Source organism: Gouania willdenowi, chromosome 12 (assembly GCF_900634775.1).
Source record: "Gouania willdenowi chromosome 12, fGouWil2.1, whole genome shotgun sequence".
Lineage (NCBI taxonomy): Eukaryota > Metazoa > Chordata > Actinopteri > Blenniiformes > Gobiesocidae > Gouania > Gouania willdenowi.
The window spans coordinates 5,046,435-5,066,210 of record NC_041055.1 but is presented as its reverse complement, the minus strand read 5'-3'; the positions used below and the strand labels follow the sequence as shown (position 1 = coordinate 5,066,210).

Sequence of the window (19,776 nt, the reverse complement as noted above, 5' to 3'; positions counted from 1 at the left end):
GTCCCCCTGCTTAAACCAGTACATGTACGGGCCCATCTGAAGTTTGCTAGAGAACATTTGGATGATCCAGAAGAGGAGTGGGCGAATGTCATATGGTCAGATGAAACCAAAATAGAACTTTTTGGTAAAAACTCAACTTGTGTTTGGAAGAGAAGGAACACCATACCTACTGTAAAACATGGGGGTGGTAACATCATGCTTTGGGGCTGTTTCTCTGCAAAGAGACCAGGACGACTGATCCGTGTAAAGGAAAGAATGAATGTGGCCATGTATTGTCAGATTTTGAGTGAAAACCTCATTCCATCAGGAAGGGCATTAAAGATGAAATGTGGCTGCATCTTTCAGCACGACAATGATCCTAAACACATCGCCCAGGCAACAAAGGAGTGGCTTCGTAAGAAGCATTTCAAGGTCCTGGAGTGGCCTAGCCAGTCTCCAGATCTCAACCACATAGAAAATCTTTGGAGGAAGTTGAAAGTCCATGTTGCCCAGCGACAGCCCCAAAACATCACCGCTCTAGAGGAGATCTGCATGGAGGAATGGACCAAAATACCAGCAACAGTGTGTGAAAACCTTGTGAAGACTTACAGAAAACGTTTGACCTCTGTCATTGCCAGCAAAGGGTACATTACAAAGTATTGAGATTAATGTTTTTTATTGACCAAATACATATTTTCCACCATAATTTGTAAATAAATTCATTAAAAATCCTACAATGTGATTTTTCTGGATTGTCTCATAGTTGAGGTATACCTATGATATAAATGACAGGCCTCTCTCATCTTTTTAAGTGGGAGAACTTGCACAACTGGTGGATGACTAAATACTTTTTTGCTCCACTGAATACATAGAAGTGTAAACTAGGCAAGCTTATTGCATTCACTTGAATAAAAAAAAGTTTCTGTTTTCAAGAGTAAAATAAATCCTTTTTTTATGAGTAAAAAAAAAAAACCCTGTTTTTTGTGAGTAAAGTTTCTGTTTTTACATGTAAAATAAATCATTTTTTTGAGTGAAGTTTCTGTTTTCACAAATAAAAAAACCCGTTTTACATCATAACTTGAATGTATTTCAGATGCATCATTTTGTTTCCAAGGAGCATAAAGGTGTCACGTACTGAGTTTATAATTCAATAAACAAAACACGTGTCTGTTCATTTTGAAAATAAACAAAAATTAATTACTTTTTTTTTTAATAGTAAAAATTCATTTTCTAGTAGTGCGCATGTGCTAATAAACAATCTCAGTATGAGGTAAACTCAGTCCCTGACACCGTACTGGTTTAGTTGGTCTTGGAGAAACACAACGTCCAACAGGTTACACGACCTGAGACGTCGTCTTAAAGTTGACAAACTGATGATTATACCATCTAAAGTACTCAACCACAATAAGACTTCCCAGTGCCGTAAGCCTAAGGTCAAATAAACTGAATAATCGAGGCATGGCGCAGCGCTCAACATCAAGCTGTGATCTTACTGTAGTAGGAGGCTGTCATGAAAATAGAAACGTTACTCGTAAAAACATAAATTATTTTACTCGTAAAAACAGAAACGTTACTCATAAAAACATGATTTATATTACTTGTAAAAATAGAAACGTTACTCGTAAAAACAGGATTTATTTTACTCGTAAAAACAGAAACGTTACTCATAAAAACATGATTTATATTACTTGTAAAAATAGAAACGTTACTCATAAAAACATGATTTATATTACTTGTAAAAATAGAAACGTTACTCGTCAAAACATAAATAATTTTACTCGTAAAAACAGAAACGTTACTCATAAAAACATGATTTATATTACTTGTAAAAACAGAAACGTTGCTCATAAAAACAGGATTTATTTTACTCGTAAAAAGATAAATGTTACTGATAAAAACAGGATTTATTTTACTCGTAAAGCCAGAAACGTTACTCATAAAAACTGAAACTTTTTTTTTTTCAAGTGAATGCAATAAGCTTCCGTAGTAAACTACGGCACAAGAATGTTGAAATTAACCTAAAATCTGTGGCCCACTTGAGATCAAACTGCTCCGTATTTGGCCCCTCAACTAAAATGAGTTTGACACCCCTGCTACATTTTTCTCCAGTTTTTTAAACCTTACTATACCCTTTGCTGCATTTTTGGCGTTTGAAATTTTTCACTCTTTTTTAGGCCTTACCTCCTTTTTTGTTGTCCAACCATTTTTTTAATCACAGATAATTAATTAAAAGTATAAAAAAAAAAATTATGAAAATAACTGAACCTAACCCATCAGAAACTTTCTGATTAATACTATGAATTTATCTCCAGGCACTAAAAATATGAAACACTGGCAGCATCAGGTAAAATAGACGACATGGCATTCACATTAGGAGCAGAACCTTTTGTACCTCTCCCATGGCGTTGGACAGGACCTGGACAATCTTCTCGTGGGGCGTGGCCACCACACTCTGGCTGTTGATCTCGATGATGCGATGGCCGACGCGGACGCCTCCTCTCTCTGCGATGCCGCCTCTCATCAAGCTGCAGATCTGCACACAGTGAAAACACAAATTCACATCCAGAAAGAAAAAGTTATCACTTTACGGCCTGGGGTCGTTGTTAAAGGCTGGGAAAAATAAGGGTTGTTGCACCTAAAATAAATTCAAGGAGGTAATGTTTTAGTAAGGCACAAAAAGGGCGGTATTGTGGCAGTAAAAAGGCATAAAAACAGGCTAAAACACTTCAAACGCAAAAAAACTAAGAAAAAGCTGAACATTGTTTTTATGCCTTGTCTCATCTCTGTTATGAGGCATTTGAAAATGTTTTGTGCCTTACTGTGTTTTTAGCCCAGTTTAGGTATGTGTACTATATTTGCAGTAGTTTTTAGGGTCTAATGATGGTCTTAACTCAATTTTTTTTTTTTTTTTTTTTTTTGAAAATTTTTCAAATTTAAGTGATTTTTGTTTTTTGTCATTTTTTGTGCCTTACTGCTTTCTTAGCCCTGTTTAAGTATGTGCATTATATTTGCAGTAGTTTTAAGGGTCTAATGATGGTCTTAACTCAATTTTTTTTTTTTTTGAAATTTTTGAAAAAATATGCCTTACTTTTTTATTTTGGGTGATTTTTGTGCCTTATTGCTTTTTTAGCCCTGTTTAAGTATGTGCATTTGATTTGCAGTAGTTTTAAGGGTCTAATGATGGTCCTAACTCAATTTTTCATTTTTGAAACTTTAAAAAAAAATATGCCTTACTTTTTATTTTGAGTGATTTTTGTTTTTTGTGCCTTATTGCTTTCTTAGCCCTGTTTAAGTATGTGCATTATATTTGCAGTAATTTTAAGAGTCTAATTATGGTCCTAACTCAATTTTTCATTTTTGAAACTTTAAAAAAAATATGCCTTACTTTTTATTTTGAGTGATTTTTGTTTTTTGTCATTTTTTGTGCCTTACTGTTTTCTTAGCCATGTTTAAGTATGTGCATTATATTTGCAGTAATTTTAAGAGTCTAATGATGGTCCTAACACAATTTTTTTTTTTTGAAATTTTTGAAAAAATATGCCTTGCTATAGCCTTACTTTTTATTTTGGGTGATTTTTGTTTTTGTCATTTTTTGTGCCTTATTGCTTTCTTAGCCCTGTTTAAGTATGTGCATCATATTTGCAGTAGTTTTTAGGGTCTAATGATGGTTTTAACTCAATTTTTCATTTTTGAAACTTCTAAAAAAGTATGCCTTGCTATAGCCTTACTTTTTATTTTGAGTGATTTTTGTTTTTTGTCATTTTTTCTGCCTTATTGCTTTCTTAGCCCTGTTTAAGTATGTGCATTATATTTGCAGTAATTTTAAGAGTCTAATGATGGTCCTAACTCAATTTTTTTTTTTTTGAAATTTTTGAAAAAATATGCCTTGCTATAGCCTTACTTTTTATTTTGGGTGATTTTTGTTTTTTGTCATTTTTTGTGCCTTACTGCTTTCTTAGCCCTGTTTAAGTATGTGCATTATATTTGCAGTAGTTTTAAGGGTCTAATGATGGTCCTAACTCAATTTTTTTTTTTTTTAATTTTTGAAAAAAAATGCCTTGCTATAGCCTTACTTTTTTATTTTGGGTGATTTTTGTTTTTGTCATTTTTTGTGCCTTACTGCTTTCTTAGCCCTGTTTAAGTATGTGCATTATATTTGCAGTAGTTTTAAGGGTCTAATGATGGTCCTAACTCAATTTTTTTTTTTTTTTAATTTTTGAAAAAAAATGCCTTGCTATAGCCTTACTTTTTTATTTTGGGTGATTGTTGTTTTTGTCATTTTTTGTGCCTTACTGTTTTCTTAGCCCTGTTTAAGTATGTGCATCATATTTGCAGTAGTTTTTAGGGTCTAATGATGGTCCTAACTCAATTTTTTTTTTTTGAAATTTTTGAAAAAGTATTCCTTGCTATAGCCTTACTTTTTATTTTGGGTGATTTTTGGTTTTTGTCATTTTTTGTGCCTTACTGCTTTCTTAGCCCAATTTAAGTATGTGCATCATATTTGCAGTAGTTTTTAGGGTCTAATGATGGTCCTAACTCAATTTTTTTTTTTTGAAATTTTTGAAAAAAAATGCCTTACTTTTTTATTTTGGGTGATTTTAGTTTTTTGTCATTTTTTGTGCCTTACTGCTTTCTTCGCCCTGTTTAAGTATGTGCATTATATTTGCAGTAGTTTTTAGGGTCTAATGATGGTCCTAACTCAATTTTTTTTTTTTTTTAATTTTTGAAAAAAAATGCCTTGCTATAGCCTTACTTTTTTATTTTGGGTGATTTTTGTTTTTGTCATTTTTTGTGCCTTACTGTTTTCTTAGCCCTGTTTAAGTATGTGCATCATATTTGCAGTAGTTTTAAGGGTCTAATGATGGTCCTAACTCAATTTTTTTTTTTTTGAAATTTTTGAAAAAAATGCCTTGCTATAGCCTTACTTTTTTATTTTGGGTGATTTTTGTTTTTTGTCATTTTTTGTGCCTTACTGTTTTCTTAGCCCTGTTTAAGTATGTGCATCATATTTGCAGTAGTTTTTAGGGTCTAATGATGGTCCTAACTCAATTTTTTTTTTTTTGAAATTTTTGAAAAAATATGCCTTGCTATAGCCTTACTTTTTATTTTGGGTGATTTTTGTTTTTTGTCATTTTTTGTGCCTTACTGCTTTCTTAGCCCAATTTAAGTATGTGCATCATATTTGCAGTAGTTTTTAGGGTCTAATGATGGTCCTAACTCAATTTTTTTTTTTTTTAATTTTTGAAAAAAAATGCCTTGCTATAGCCTTACTTTTTTATTTTGGGTGATTTTTGTTTTTGTCATTTTTTGTGCCTTACTGTTTTCTTAGCCCTGTTTAAGTATGTGCATCATATTTGCAGTAGTTTTTAGGGTCTAATGATGGTCCTAACTCAATTTTTTTTTTTTTGAAATTTTTGAAAAAGTTTTCCTTGCTATAGCCTTACTTTTTTTTTTGGGTGATTTTTGTCATTTTTTGTGCCTTACTGCTTTCTTAGCCCAATTTAAGTATGTGCATCATATTTGCAGTAGTTTTTAGGGTCTAATGATGGTCCTAACTCAATTTTTTTTTTTTGAAATTTTTGAAAAAAAATGCCTTGCTATAGCCTTACTTTTTATTTTGGGTGATTTTTGTTTTTTGTCATTTTTTGTGCCTTACTGCTTTCTTAGCCCTGTTTAAGTATGTGCATTATATTTGCAGTAGTTTTAGGGTCTAATGATGGTCCTAACTCAATTTTTTTTTTTTTTTTAATTTTTGAAAAAAAATGCCTTGCTATAGCCTTACTTTTTTTTTTTGGGTGATTTTTGTTTTTGTCATTTTTTGTGCCTTACTGCTTTCTTAGCCCTGTTTAAGTATGTGCATTATATTTGCAGTAGTTTTAAGGGTCTAATGATGGTCCTAACTCAATTTTTTTTTTTTTTTAATTTTTGAAAAAAAATGCCTTGCTATAGCCTTACTTTTTTATTTTGGGTGATTTTTGTTTTTGTCATTTTTTGTGCCTTACTGTTTTCTTAGCCCTGTTTAAGTATGTGCATCATATTTGCAGTAGTTTTTAGGGTCTAATGATGGTCCTAACTCAATTTTTTTTTTTTTTGAAATTTTTGAAAAAAGATGCCTTGCTATAGCCTTACTTTTTATTTTGGGTGATTTTTGTCATTTTTTGTGCCTTACTGCTTTCTTAGCCCAATTTAAGTATGTGCATCATATTTGCAGTAGTTTTTAGGGTCTAATGATGGTCCTAACTCAATTTTTTTTTTTTTAAATTTTTGAAAAAAAATGCCTTGCTATAGCCTTACTTTTTTTTGGGGTGATTTTTGTTTTTTGTCATTTTTTGTGCCTTACTGCTTTCTTAGCCCTGTTTAAGTATGTGCATTATATTTGCAGTAGTTTTAAGGGTCTAATGATGGTCCTAACTCAATTTTTTTTTTTTTTTAATTTTTGAAAAAAAATGCCTTGCTATAGCCTTACTTTTTTATTTTGGGTGATTTTTGTTTTTGTCATTTTTTGTGCCTTACTGTTTTCTTAGCCCTGTTTAAGTATGTGCATCATATTTGCAGTAGTTTTTAGGGTCTAATGATGGTCCTAACTCAATTTTTTTTTTTTTTGAAATTTTTGAAAAAGTATTCCTTGCTATAGCCTTACTTTTTATTTTGGGTGATTTTTGTCATTTTTTGTGCCTTACTGCTTTCTTAGCCCAATTTAAGTATGTGCATCATATTTGCAGTAGTTTTTAGGGTCTAATGATGGTCCTAACTCAATTTTTTTTTTTTTTTAATTTTTGAAAAAGTATTCCTTGCTATAGCCTTACTTTTTATTTTGGGTGATTTTTGTTTTTTGTCATTTTTTGTGCCTTACTGCTTTCTTAGCCCAATTTAAGTATGTGCATCATATTTGCAGTAGTTTTTAGGGTCTAATGATGGTCCTAACTCAATTTTTTTTTTTTTTAATTTTTGAAAAAAAATGCCTTGCTATAGCCTTACTTTTTTATTTTGGGTGATTTTTGTTTTTGTCATTTTTTGTGCCTTACTGTTTTCTTAGCCCTGTTTAAGTATGTGCATCATATTTGCAGTAGTTTTTAGGGTCTAATGATGGTCCTAACTCAATTTTTTTTTTTTGGAAATTTTTGAAAAAGTATTCCTTGCTATAGCCTTACTTTTTATTTTGGGTGATTTTTGTCATTTTTTGTGCCTTACTGCTTTCTTAGCCCAATTTAAGTATGTGCATCATATTTGCAGTAGTTTTTAGGGTCTAATGATGGTCCTAACTCAATTTTTTTTTTTTTGAAATTTTTGAAAAAAAATGCCTTGCTATAGCCTTACTTTTTTATTTTGGGTGATTTTTGGTTTTTGTCATTTTTTGTGCCTTACTGTTTTCTTAGCCCTGTTTAAGTATGTGCATCATATTTGCAGTAGTTTTTAGGGTCTAATGATGGTCCTAACTCAATTTTTTTTTTTTTTGAAATTTTTGAAAAAGTATTCCTTGCTATAGCCTTACTTTTTATTTTGGGTGATTTTTGTTTTTTGTCATTTTTTGTGCCTTACTGCTTTCTTAGCCCAATTTAAGTATGTGCATCATATTTGCAGTAGTTTTTAGGGTCTAATGATGGTCCTAACTCAATTTTTTTTTTTTTTAATTTTTGAAAAAAAATGCCTTGCTATAGCCTTACTTTTTATTTTGGGTGATTTTTGTTTTTGTCATTTTTTGTGCCTTACTGCTTTCTTAGCCCTGTTTAAGTATGTGCATTATATTTGCAGTAGTTTTAAGGGTCTAATGATGGTCCTAACTCAATTTTTTTTTTTTTTTAATTTTTGAAAAAAAATGCCTTGCTATAGCCTTACTTTTTATTTTGGGTGATTTTTGTTTTTGTCATTTTTTGTGCCTTACTGTTTTCTTAGCCCTGTTTAAGTATGTGCATCATATTTGCAGTAGTTTTTAAGGTCTAATGATGGTCCTAACTCAATTTTTTTTTTTTTGAAATTTTTGAAAAAAAATGCCTTGCTATAGCCTTACTTTTTTATTTTGGGTGATTTTTGTTTTTGTCATTTTTTGTGCCTTACTGCTTTCTTAGCCCTGTTTAAGTATGTGCATTATATTTGCAGTAATTTTAAAAGTCTAATGATGGTCCTAATTAAAAAAAAAAAATTTTGAAATTTTTGAAAAAAAATGACTTGCTATAGCCTTACTTTTTATTTTGGGTGATTTTTGTTTTTTGTCATTTTTTGTGCCTTGCTGCTTTCTTAGCCCTGTTTAAGTATGTGCATTATATTTGCAGTAGTTTTAAGGGTCTAATGACAGTCTTAACTCAATTTTTTTTTTTTGAAAAAAAATGCCTTGCTTTTTATTTTGGGTGATTATTGTTTTTTGTCATTTTTTGTGCCTTACTGCTTTCTTAGCCCTGTTTAAGTACAGTGACTTGCGAAAGTATTTGGCCCCTTGAACTTTTCGACCTTTGGCCACATTTCAGGCTTCAAACATAAAGATATAAAACTGTAATTTTTTGTGAAAAATTATCAAGTGGGACAAAATCATGAAGTGAAACGAAATTTCTTGGATATTTCAAACATTTTTAACAAATAAAAAACTGAAAAATTGGGCATGCAAAATTATTCAGCCCCCTCAAGTTAATACTTTGTAGTGCCACCTTTTGCTGCGATAACTGCTGTAAGTCGCTTGGGGTATGTCTCTATCAGTTTTGCCCATTCCTCCTTGCAAAACAGCTCAAGCTCAGTGACGTTGGATGGACAGCGTTTGTGAACAGCAGTTTTCAGTTGTTTCCACAGATTCTCGATTGGATTCAGGTCTGGACTTTGATTTGGCCATTCTAACACCTGGATATGTTTATTTGTGAACCACTCCATTGTAGATTTTGCTTTATGTTTTGGATCATTGTCTTGTTGGAAGAAAAATCTCCATCCCAGTCTCAAGTCTTTTGCAGACTCCATCAGGTTTTCTTCCAGAATGGTCCTGTATTTAGCTCCATCCATCTTCCCATCAATTTTAACCATCTTCCCTGTTCCTGCTGAAGAAAAGCAGGCCCAAATCATGATGCTGCCACCACCATGTTTGACAGTGGGGATGGTGTGTTCAGGGTGATGAGCTGTGTTGCGTTTACGCCAAACATTACGTTTCGCATTGTTGGCAAAAAGTTCGATTTTGGTTTCGTCTGACGAGAGCACCTTCTTTCACGTTTGGTGTGTCTCCCAGATGGCTTGTGGCAAACTTTAAACGACACGTTTTATAGATATCTTTAAGAAATGGCTTTCTTCTTGCCACTGTTCCATAAAGGCCAGAATTGTGCATTATACGACTGATTGTTGTCCTGTGGACAGAGTCTCCCACCTCAGCTGTACATTTCTGCAGTTCATCCACAGTGATCATGGGCCTCTTGGCAGCATCTCTGATCAGTTTTCTCCTTGTATGAGCTGAAAGTTCAGAGGGATGGCCGTGTCTTTGTAGTGGTCTGATACTCCTTCCATTACAATAGTATCGCTTGCACAGTGCTCCTTGGGATGTTTAAAGCTTGGGAAATCTTTTTGTATCCAAATCCGGCTTTAACCTTCTCCACAACAGTATCTCGGACCTGCCTGGTGTGTTCCTTGGTCTTCATGATGCTCTCTGCGCTTTAAACTGACCTCTGAGACTATCACAGAGCAGGTGCATTTATACGGAGACTTGATTACACACAGGTGGATTCTATTTATCATCATTAGTCATTTAGGTCAACATTGGATCATTCAGAGATCTGTACTGAAAGTAAAGGGGCTGACTAATTTTGCACGCCCAAGTTTTGATTTTTTATTTGTTAAAAATATTTGAAGTATCCAATAAATTTCGTTTCACTTCATGGCTGCGTCCCACTTGTTGATTCTTCACAAAAAATTACAGTTTTATATCTTTTTGTTTGAAGGCTGAAATGTGGCAAAAGATCAAAGTTCAAGCGGGTGGAATACTTTCGCAAGGCACTGTATGTGAATTATATTTGCAGTAGTTTTAAGGGTCTAATGATGGCCTTAACTCAAAATATGCCTTACTATATAGCCTTACCTTTGATTTGAGGTGGTTTTTTTTTAGCTTTACTGCATACTTGGCACATTTTACGTTTGTACATTATAATTGCAGCTCCATTTTTAGGTGTTTAAACATTTTTCACACTATGCTTTACTATGGCTAAGAAAACCTTTCAGTAAAGAAATATTACAAACCTTTAGACACAGTAAATACACAAAAAAACAGGAAATTTACATATTATAGAAAAATACATAAATAAATTGCATTAACATAAATTTACACAAATTGATAAAATTCACAATTTTACAGAAAAATACAAGAAATGACTGGGGGGAGAAATGTACATTCAAACACCACCACAAATATCAAATATTCACAAATCACTACAGAAAACACATGGAAAAACTTAATGCTCTGATTGGTAATTATTCTAAACATTGACATGAGTGTTGATCATGCAGCCCCTGCAGTAGGAGCAGTTGTTAACATTGAGGCTGATTACTTCAGAGGGCGTTACAGGCTGTGAAAGCCTGGACTGGAACACGCTGGCTGTCCTGGATACTCACGATGCCGTTCTGCACGCTAAAGCCTAGCTGGTAGCGGAGGTCTGGTCTGCGGATGAGCACCATGGTGACAGGAGGGCACCGCACAATGTTCAACTTGATCCTGGACTGAGACTTTAGACCCTGAGAAGAAACCAACACGTTCACTTTATATGTTCACATAATTTAAAAAAAGATTTCAAACGCCTTAAAATGGAGGTAAAGTTATATTAAGTAATAAAAACGAGCAAAAAAATGCCAAAAACCAGCGGTAAGGCATATATTTGGGCGAAAAAATTTAAAACACCTCAAAATGGAGGTAAGCTATATAGTAAAGCATAGATTTGGGTGAAAAAAATCCGCAATGCCGCAAAATGGAAATAAGGCATGAAAAACGTACAAAACAACAAAGAGATACAGAAACTGCCCCAAAAACACAAAATGTTAATTTCTCTTGAAGATAAGTTAAGTATTTATTTATTAAATTAAATTACTTCAAAAACACACAAGACTACAAAAATACCCCAAAAAAATACAATGCGACAAACATAATACACAAGACCACAACAAAAACACAAAATGACTCCTAAAACATCCAAAATGCCAAAGAATTACACAAAATGACAAATGCACACAACTACTGCAAAAACACAATACTACAACAAAAATACAGAGAAATATACAAAAAGATGGACAACAGATAAGAAGTCAGCGACAAAAATGTACAAAAATGAAACAAACTGTCGTTTCCTGTGGTAATGCTCAGGTTGGTCATTATTTTGTATCACATGTTGTGATAAATGTTGGCGATCTCTGCTCTTGACCAATCAAAAAGGTACATTTTTCCCCCTAGGGCATTGTTTTTCAACCTTGGGGTTGTGAACCCATGTAGGGTCACCTGGAAAAAAATTAAGTCGCCTGAAATGGCGAATAATAAAAAATGAACGGATTCATATTATATTTAAATTTTTTTTAAAGGCACAGCAGACTTTTTGACCTAAAGATTTAAACCATATGAGTTATTTTAAATGATTCCTCCTGTTAATATACAGCGCTTGACAGTATCAATGCTCCGCTCTTTAGCCAGGTCATGTGACCTGGAGAATGTATCACTTTACAGCAGTCACATGACCACAGGCTCGGATATACGCATTGGGCTAAGGCTTTTGCTAGTATTTTTACGCCTGTTTGACTCCTGGTCATAACGGAGGCAAGCACAAAGTTTAAGACTTCTGAGGAAGATAAAAAAAGATGCCACTGAGACTCCGCCCGGCGACGGGATCAAAAACACTTTAAGTATTCATCTCATTTACATATTGTGATGTTACTACTAATTAGAAATGCTTGAGTTTAGCATTATTTTAAAGAGAAAGCCAAAGCCTGATCATTTTTTAAACAGTGTCACAAAGGGTTAACTTCTTTAGGCTCTGCCTACCTTGATGATGCTCTGGCAGGTGCTCAGCGGTAAGCCCACCAGGCTGGTGCCGTTCACCGTCATGATCTGATCTCCGATATTGAGGCGCCCGGACTTCTCAGCGGGGCCGGCGTGCATCAGGCTGGCGATGATGACGGTGGGCAGGATGGAGCCCCAGCCAGACTCCACAATCACCACACCCAGGATCTCCCCTTTCTGCTTCTCAATGTAAACCTGTGGGACACAGGAGGCAGTGGATTTCAACCGATGACACATCAGAGCTAATTAAAAATGAACAAAACAAGAAACGACCTATATTACTGCGTAAAAATGACTGAAATTGCCACAAATCCGACGATTCGATACACAATTTAGTATCATGAAACGATATACTGTATCCCGCCACATCACAATATCAATAATTAGAAATTTCAAGTACAAATATCAAAAACAAGTGGCATTTTTATCAAACTGTCAAATTACATTTTTCAAAAAATTTGATTTTGTTAAGTTCTTAAATGAAAAGAAATATCTTTAAAAGTGCCAGGCATGTTTTATGAAAATAAAGTGCAATCAACTTCCAAGCTAAAATGCACCTAGTGACTGGGCGATTACGTGCTATACATGTCTTAGCAAAATAAAATGTTTTTTTATTAAAAAAAAAAAAAACATGACGGACATTTTTTGGATTGATACAATAATTGCGCGGTGAAATATCAAAATGTATTTATTCTTACACCCGTACTACCAACGTAAAATATTCAGACATTTCTTTAGCCACAAAACGGAGGTAAACGAGCCATTTTTGATTGGTCAGGTCAAGAAAAACAAACTTATTCTGTTTCGCCACTAGTTGGCGCTGTACCACCAGAAACAAAGTAAATGTTTTCAAAATATTTTTAGAATTATTTTTTCAAAGAATTCCAAGCATAATTATGTTTAAAAAGAAGCATTATTTTTCAGAGGTATGTTGATAATTACCACAAGACACTCGCTTGTTATTTGGAGGAAAAAGGTGCAGGATATGGTTTATATATTTGTAAAGAAGGTATGGTGAATGTAAAAAACAATTATTGCATGGTTTCAGTGAGTTGTATATTGCATTAACTGATTACTCAGTTTTCAAAGTGTTAGTAAATAAAGGTTTTGTTAAAGTTTACACTCGGCAATTTCAAAAAAAAAAAACAAAGGGCTCCGACAGGATTAAATAAGTTCATACTTCTTCTTACTCCTTTTGGTGGACTTACGTCTCTGCAGTTCTCAGACTTGGAGAAGTGGATGAGGTCGTCGTTGTACATGTCCTGAGTGTTGAGCAGGTCGCTGTACTCCCTCTGGCTCAGGTCCTCGGGGTCGATGCCGTTGGCCCTGAGGAACTCCTGGTAGGCTACGCTGAAGGACTGACCGATGGACTGAGCGATGAGCTGAGCCTGAGGAACACAGAGCAACGTGATCTCTGACCTGCCCCAGGACTACAACCATTAACTCATCTCATTTAGTCGTTCACTGGAGAATCTGCTTTGGACCGTTTGTGACTCACGTCCTCAGATTCGAAGACGTGGCAGATCATCCTGTAGAGTCGTCGGTCGTCGGGGTTCATGCTGCTCTGCTCCTCGCTGTGGTTCAGGTTCTCCTGAGCGCTGCGGGATCGGACCATCTTTCCTCGCGCCATCAGCACCACCATGTTCCCAATGTCTGCGATGTAGGAGATGGTCCTCAGAGGGAGGTCCATCAGAGACTCCTGCACACAGGACAAGGGTCAGTGGGGGCCTCATGTTGAGCGGCCCCCAAAGAAAATGCACAAAAAGAGCAAAATACTGTATACAAAAAATGACAAATACACAAAATGAAGGGAGAAAAACCACACAAAACGACAACTAAAATAGACAAAACAACAGGAAGGATAACAAAAAATATACATCATTACTCCAAAAACAGATAAGACTCTTACAATATACACAAAATGACAAAAATATATAACAAAACACACAAATTGGCCAAAAACCCCCCCACAAAATACACAAATTACCCACAGAACATGACAATTTTTTTTTTTAAATGACAAAACCACACAAAATGAAGACTTCCGTCACAATTGAAGAATAATTCTTTAAAAATATAAAGATTTAAAATCAATAATTCAGACCAAAAGCAACACTGATTCTGCAGAAAAAGCAGGAAGGAAAGAATGCAGGAATGAATGACTGTTTATGCTTAAATTAGTGAGATTATACAATATTAATTCATGGGAGAATAAACGAACACTGATCAGTTTCACTTTATTAATGCACAGACCTTGTCTGTCGCTCTGATGCTGCGTTCATACAGCTCACATTTCAGCTGACTAATGTAGGTCAGTCCATCAGATAAAAATCTAGTCATAGTACAGGACACACTGAATAAATCCAGGAAGTTAACGTGATAAGAGGAAATCTAGCTTCGTAGTACAAACCCACAATGACAGAAAAACTAAACAAAACGACAACATAGCTAGAGTAAAAAATGATGGATTGGTTCCTGGGGAAAGCTGAGTATGCTCATCATACCTGAGTGTCTGCGTTGAGGACTTTGATCCTCTGTGTGGACATGAACAGATCCACCTCAGCCGTGGACGCAGCCTCTCCATCTGGACTCTGCAGGGGAACACAGGGTCGTTTCCATGGTGATGAAGCAACGTGCTTTGCGTTCTAACATGAGCCTCAGAATGTATTATAACTTTAATTAGTTGGAAAAAACATACATTTGTGAATATTTTGTGTATTAAACTGCAGTTCTTATGACTTTCTTGTACAGGACAGACAACATGAACATATTTAAATGGCAAGTTTTCATATTTACTTCTTTGCAAATATCAGCAAATGAACTAACTGTTATTATTTTACCTTCTTCCTGTTCTTGGCCTGCTTCTGTGCAGCCTGGATAGACGAGAGAGCAGAGAGAGCGAGTGTGAGTGTGAGTGTGTGTGTAATCACAGTGGATTTAATCAGTCAGTTCTGCAGGATCAAAGCTTTCCACTTTGGATTAAAACAAACCTTTCATTTTATTGAGGTGCAACATCCCATAAATCGACCTGAATACAGAGCTCCGCCCCCCTTTTACCCTTTGACTCTCTGCTCAGCCGGCGCTGCTACATGCTAAGCTAACAACATGTGGGACTGGTCACTGCAATACATATCCCTCGCCTTATAAAACACTTAAAAATGAGAAAGTTTAAAGGAAATGTGAAATGGCCGCTGCACAGACGTCATTTACTGCAGTTCTAAATAAGGGAAAATGTTGAAACAAAAAATGCTAATAGCAAATTGTGCAATGCAGCCTAAGAGTTAATAGAATATTACTAGGGCTGGGATAATATGCTTTAGTTCTGATACTTCGACACATATTGTAATTCGAATTCTACAGGTATTGCGATGCAACGATATTTAACATTTTAATCACCTTATTTTCATCATCCAAAAACAAAAGTTTAATCATACACCATTACAAACATGTCATAATTAAAAAAAATAAAATAAAATAAATCATGTACATCACAAGTCGGTCGTTCTGACATTTATCTCAACTGCACATGTAGAGTTAACCTATGACCACATAAGCAGATGTGGTAAAAACTAAAATAAAATGTAAATTAATCTTTAACATTGTCACTCAAATAAAAAATTTCAACATATACATTGTGAATAGATGTTTTTCCTCACCTTTATTTACTTTTGATTTAAAGCCCAAACTTTGCATTTTAGAAATATAAAGACAGCCGTTTTATCACAGATGTGAAAAATTTAAATATTAAGTACAATTTAAAAAAGAGATATTGGTTCACTGCTGATAACCAGTTACATTATTCAGTATATTACACATACAGTATGAGCGCCACACACGAGCACCACAGAGACATAACCACGACATCAACAACATTAGCCGACAGAAATACTGAATGTTTTCCCTCGCACTTAGATCCTTAAAGCAGAACTAAGTTGCGCTTAGCGCTCCCCCTAAAGGTCCTTTTTGGTTATGTCACTGTCGTAAAAACTCTGCACCCCCTGCCGCCTGCCCCACCCCACAGCTACATGCGCACCTTTGCTCTCCCAAGACGGCAGCAACCGAGTGACAGTAAGGGTGCTTTCACATTTAGTCCCATGTGAACAGTATGAGGAAGAGAGACAAGTAAAATAAATGAATGATGTGGGAGTAATATGGAAGGGAGTGTGGAAATGTGTGTGATGTGTTTGTGTGCTGACAAAACAGCTCTGAAAATAGAAGGATGGATATTTGTGTGTGCTGCCTGATGGAGCGCTGGGCACTGCGACAACAGTGTGTGTGATTGCTGTGGGTTGCTGCTGAGCTGTCACTGCATGAAGTTGCTTCGTTTCTCAGACAAGGTCTTCTCTGCCTTTTTTTTGCTGGCTTCGCCATCATATGCGTTTGAAAAAAGTGAATTTGTAGACAACCATGTGCAGCCACGGGGCTGGTCATAATTTAGCATTAGTTTGTATTGAGCTGACGTAAAGCAGTACGTCTGCCACCGGGTCGGAGGCAGGGAAAGTTGCAGTGCGGTTATCTGGGCAGAAACAGCAGGGGGAGATGAAAGACCCCCCCAATCACCCATAAACACTTGTATTACCCTCACAGGGACTACGAGAAGGATTTATCAAGGTGAAAAAGTTATTTAGTTCTGCTTTAAATCCATCTTAAGTTTTATTTTTATTTTAAATACTGCCATTAGGGCTTCCACACGCTGAGGTTTACACTTGTATTGAGTAAAAACATTAAACTCGAATCTGACAGCTCGTCTCTACTCGAGCTCATCTCTCCATCTTTCCTCTTCAGCGACTCCTTTAGTGAAATGCAAAAGCAAAAAAAGAGTCTGCAGTCACAGCTTCACTGGGCTTTATGTAACTAGCTGAGGAGAAGTGAGGCGTGATGTAACACACAAACACACATGTATTCCAACTGTAAGTTTAAAGCAGTGTCACAAGCTAAAACTGGCAGCACTGGTCTGCACTGGAGTTGCAAGTTGATTTGTACAAAAACAATGCAAACCACAGTTTTTAACGTTTGTTGATCATTTCTGGTAAATTAAAGTCATCTGAGGCATGTGCTACAGCAGCGATTTTCAACTGGTGAGTCGTGATTCAAAAGTGGACTGGGTGGGTCGTAGACAGCTGGTCAAAAATAAATAATTAATGTCTCTCATGTTGGACTTTTTGACAAAAACTTTCCTTTTCACAGGCATGCTGGTAAATGCATGGTGCACAGGAAAATATATAGATTTAGGTTTTACAAAAGATTATATATTGTATGTGCGTTTTCAACGACTATTTTAGAAAATTAAATTTTGTCAGTTGAATTCCAAAAAAAAAAAAAAAAGGGTGAGACCAGTTGAGTACCCCTGTTAAATTATTGACAGAATTTACTAAAATAAAGAAAATGTATATTATTCCTTAGAACATTTTTAAATATAAAAGAAATTAATTAAGACATTTGTTGTCATTCAATATTCAGCTGTAAACTGGTGGCAATGGGCACCATGTTGACATTTACATTTTTTTTTTTTAAAAAAAACATCTTTAGTTAGAACTCCACACAGTCCCATAATGAGCAATTGTCATGTGGACTTTCTGTCCCTGCAGAGCATTAAAAGGACTCTCCACTATTTCTACAAATGTGGCCTAAAACCTTTGAAATGTACTCATTAGAAGATCTATGCCTAAGAAAATGCATTATTTTTCACCATATTTGTATTATTAGCTTTTAAAAATGGGACTACTTTATTGTTTTAGAGCCTGTGTTCTGCCATCTTGAAGTCACGTGATTGATGATGACGCATGGCCCAACTGCCTGTAAACGTCCCATTGTTTTCTATTTGAGAGAAGCATTCAGCTTGTTTTTAGATCATTTAGGTTTAGATTTTTTGGTAGAAGTGACAATTTGTTTTGTTTTTGGTTGCTCTAAATAATCAGAAAAAGTTAAAGATGTCGATGTAACCCTCTGTTGTTTACCAAAGTTGTGACCCAAAAAAATATCTAATACCGCAGGGGGCGACATTGGTAGTAGACAATGAAGCAGAAAAGAAAAGCTCGCCTAAGGGACCTTTACTCCCCCTTAAACAGTGTGCGGCTGATGCTCTGATGGTTGAAGTTAGTGAGTAAATCAGACTGTAGAAGACGCACAAACCCTGAAAATAGAAGGACTTTTGGGTGAGAGTCCTTCAACAGTCCATCTTCAATCACGTGATTTCAAAATGGCAGAATACAGGTTATAAAACTGTAAAGAAGTCCCATTTTTTTAAGTTAATGAAACTAATATGGTGCAAAATAATGTGTTTTGTTAGATCTAATGAGTACAATTCACAGGTTTTAGGCCTCGTTTTTAAAAACAGTGGAGGATCCCTTTAAAGCCTGTGTTTTCCTCTCACCCGCACTCGGCTCATGGCTTCCTGCGCCTGCTGCATGCGGGCGCTCTTGGATGGCGTCCTCTCAGACAGCAGGTGAGTGCAGCCCATGTACGTGGCTGCAAAGATGATGCCGTCAATCAGGTCTTCAGGGTCACATGGTCCTGGCACTACCACAGATCGAGCAAAGCACACAGTCATTACACATTAACTCCAGACTCTTTACTAAATCCATGGAACCCCAAATATGATCTTATTTGAGTTCTACGAGCTCGGATGAAACTTCAATTAAAATTTACAGGTGAGCACTGAACATATTATTCAGTTATTTGGTTTAATAAAAGCATTTTTTAAAGCTTAAAAATTGATGAAAGTCCACAATATTTGCTGGGCTCAGTTTTCTCATGCTTATATCAAAAGGAAAGAGATGTTTAATTCCAGTTGTTGCAAAAACTCAATATTTTTTTACAAAAATCCTCCCATTTTCCTCACAATTTAGCATATTTGTACACAAATTAAATTCAAGTTGGAAACCAAGGCGAAATAATGTTGAAATTGCTCATTTTTCAGCCTAAAATTAGGAAACCTTTCAAAAATGTATTAATTAAAAAAACAAATTTATTGTTGAATTACTTTTTTTTTTTTTAAATTGTGCAGAGCTTTTGAGACTAAACTTGTTCATACTGTATTTGGCCGCTGAACTAAAATTAGTTGTGTGATCTGTTTATACTTGTATAAGCTCATTTGCTTAGTTTGTTATACATTTAAGGCTAATTTGTATATTTGCTGTAGCTCTTTGTTTCATGAAAGAGGAAGCGACTGTAAATGTACAGCATGTAAACATGGCAAAAGAAGCGATTTTTAAAACATTATCACGTACATTTCACTTTGGTGTGGCTAGGAGTTACTTGCTTTCTAAACTTACAAAATGAAGTGTTTGTGAAAAGTGAAACTTGAAGGATCTACTCACGGTCGACAAAGGTTGGAAACGGTGGAAGCGCTCTGCGAATCTGCCAGGAAGAGAAGAAAAAAAATAACCAATCAGCTCACATCCAAATGCTCATTGATATTCAGATGGTCTTTAACCGCTGTCAGCGCTTTAGATACGGGAGATTAACGCCTTTGCCAAAGACGCTTTCTCTTGTAAGGATTTATTATCACAGATATCATCCAAGGGGTTCCTAAAGATCCATGAGTGTCGTAGAGCCACCGTTTTTTTAAACAGACTTTGAAACATCAGACAATGGCCTTTAAATAGTTCAGCTGGGAAATGTTTCTGGTCCAGACCAAAAAAAAAAAAAAAAAAACAGATCGGGCAGATGGGAATGTGTCAATAAATATGATTTATTTTGACCACCAGATCAAGACAAACTGAAGCATAACAATCTAATCGCTAGAGCTGACATGGGCTTGTCTGTAAACGGTCACAATTACTGGTTCAATAAAC

At 35.2% G+C, this 19,776-nt stretch overlaps 1 protein-coding gene across 1 annotated transcript in view; it reads right to left on the bottom strand.

The window, feature by feature from the left end:
- LOC114472866 (amyloid-beta A4 precursor protein-binding family A member 1-like) overlaps positions 1 to 19,776 on the bottom strand; it is a 33,239-nt gene that overhangs the window by 1,138 nt on the left and 12,325 nt on the right. The window contains exons 4-12 of the mRNA XM_028462158.1: positions 19,300 to 19,339; positions 18,354 to 18,499; positions 14,821 to 14,853; positions 14,485 to 14,571; positions 13,479 to 13,679; positions 13,189 to 13,368; positions 11,963 to 12,175; positions 10,552 to 10,671; positions 2,372 to 2,512 (exon numbers count right to left, since the gene is read on the bottom strand). Coding sequence (XP_028317959.1) covers positions 2,372 to 2,512; positions 10,552 to 10,671; positions 11,963 to 12,175; positions 13,189 to 13,368; positions 13,479 to 13,679; positions 14,485 to 14,571; positions 14,821 to 14,853; positions 18,354 to 18,499; positions 19,300 to 19,339 — 1,161 coding nt within the window. The remainder of the gene's footprint in view (positions 1 to 2,371; positions 2,513 to 10,551; positions 10,672 to 11,962; positions 12,176 to 13,188; positions 13,369 to 13,478; positions 13,680 to 14,484; positions 14,572 to 14,820; positions 14,854 to 18,353; positions 18,500 to 19,299; positions 19,340 to 19,776) is intronic.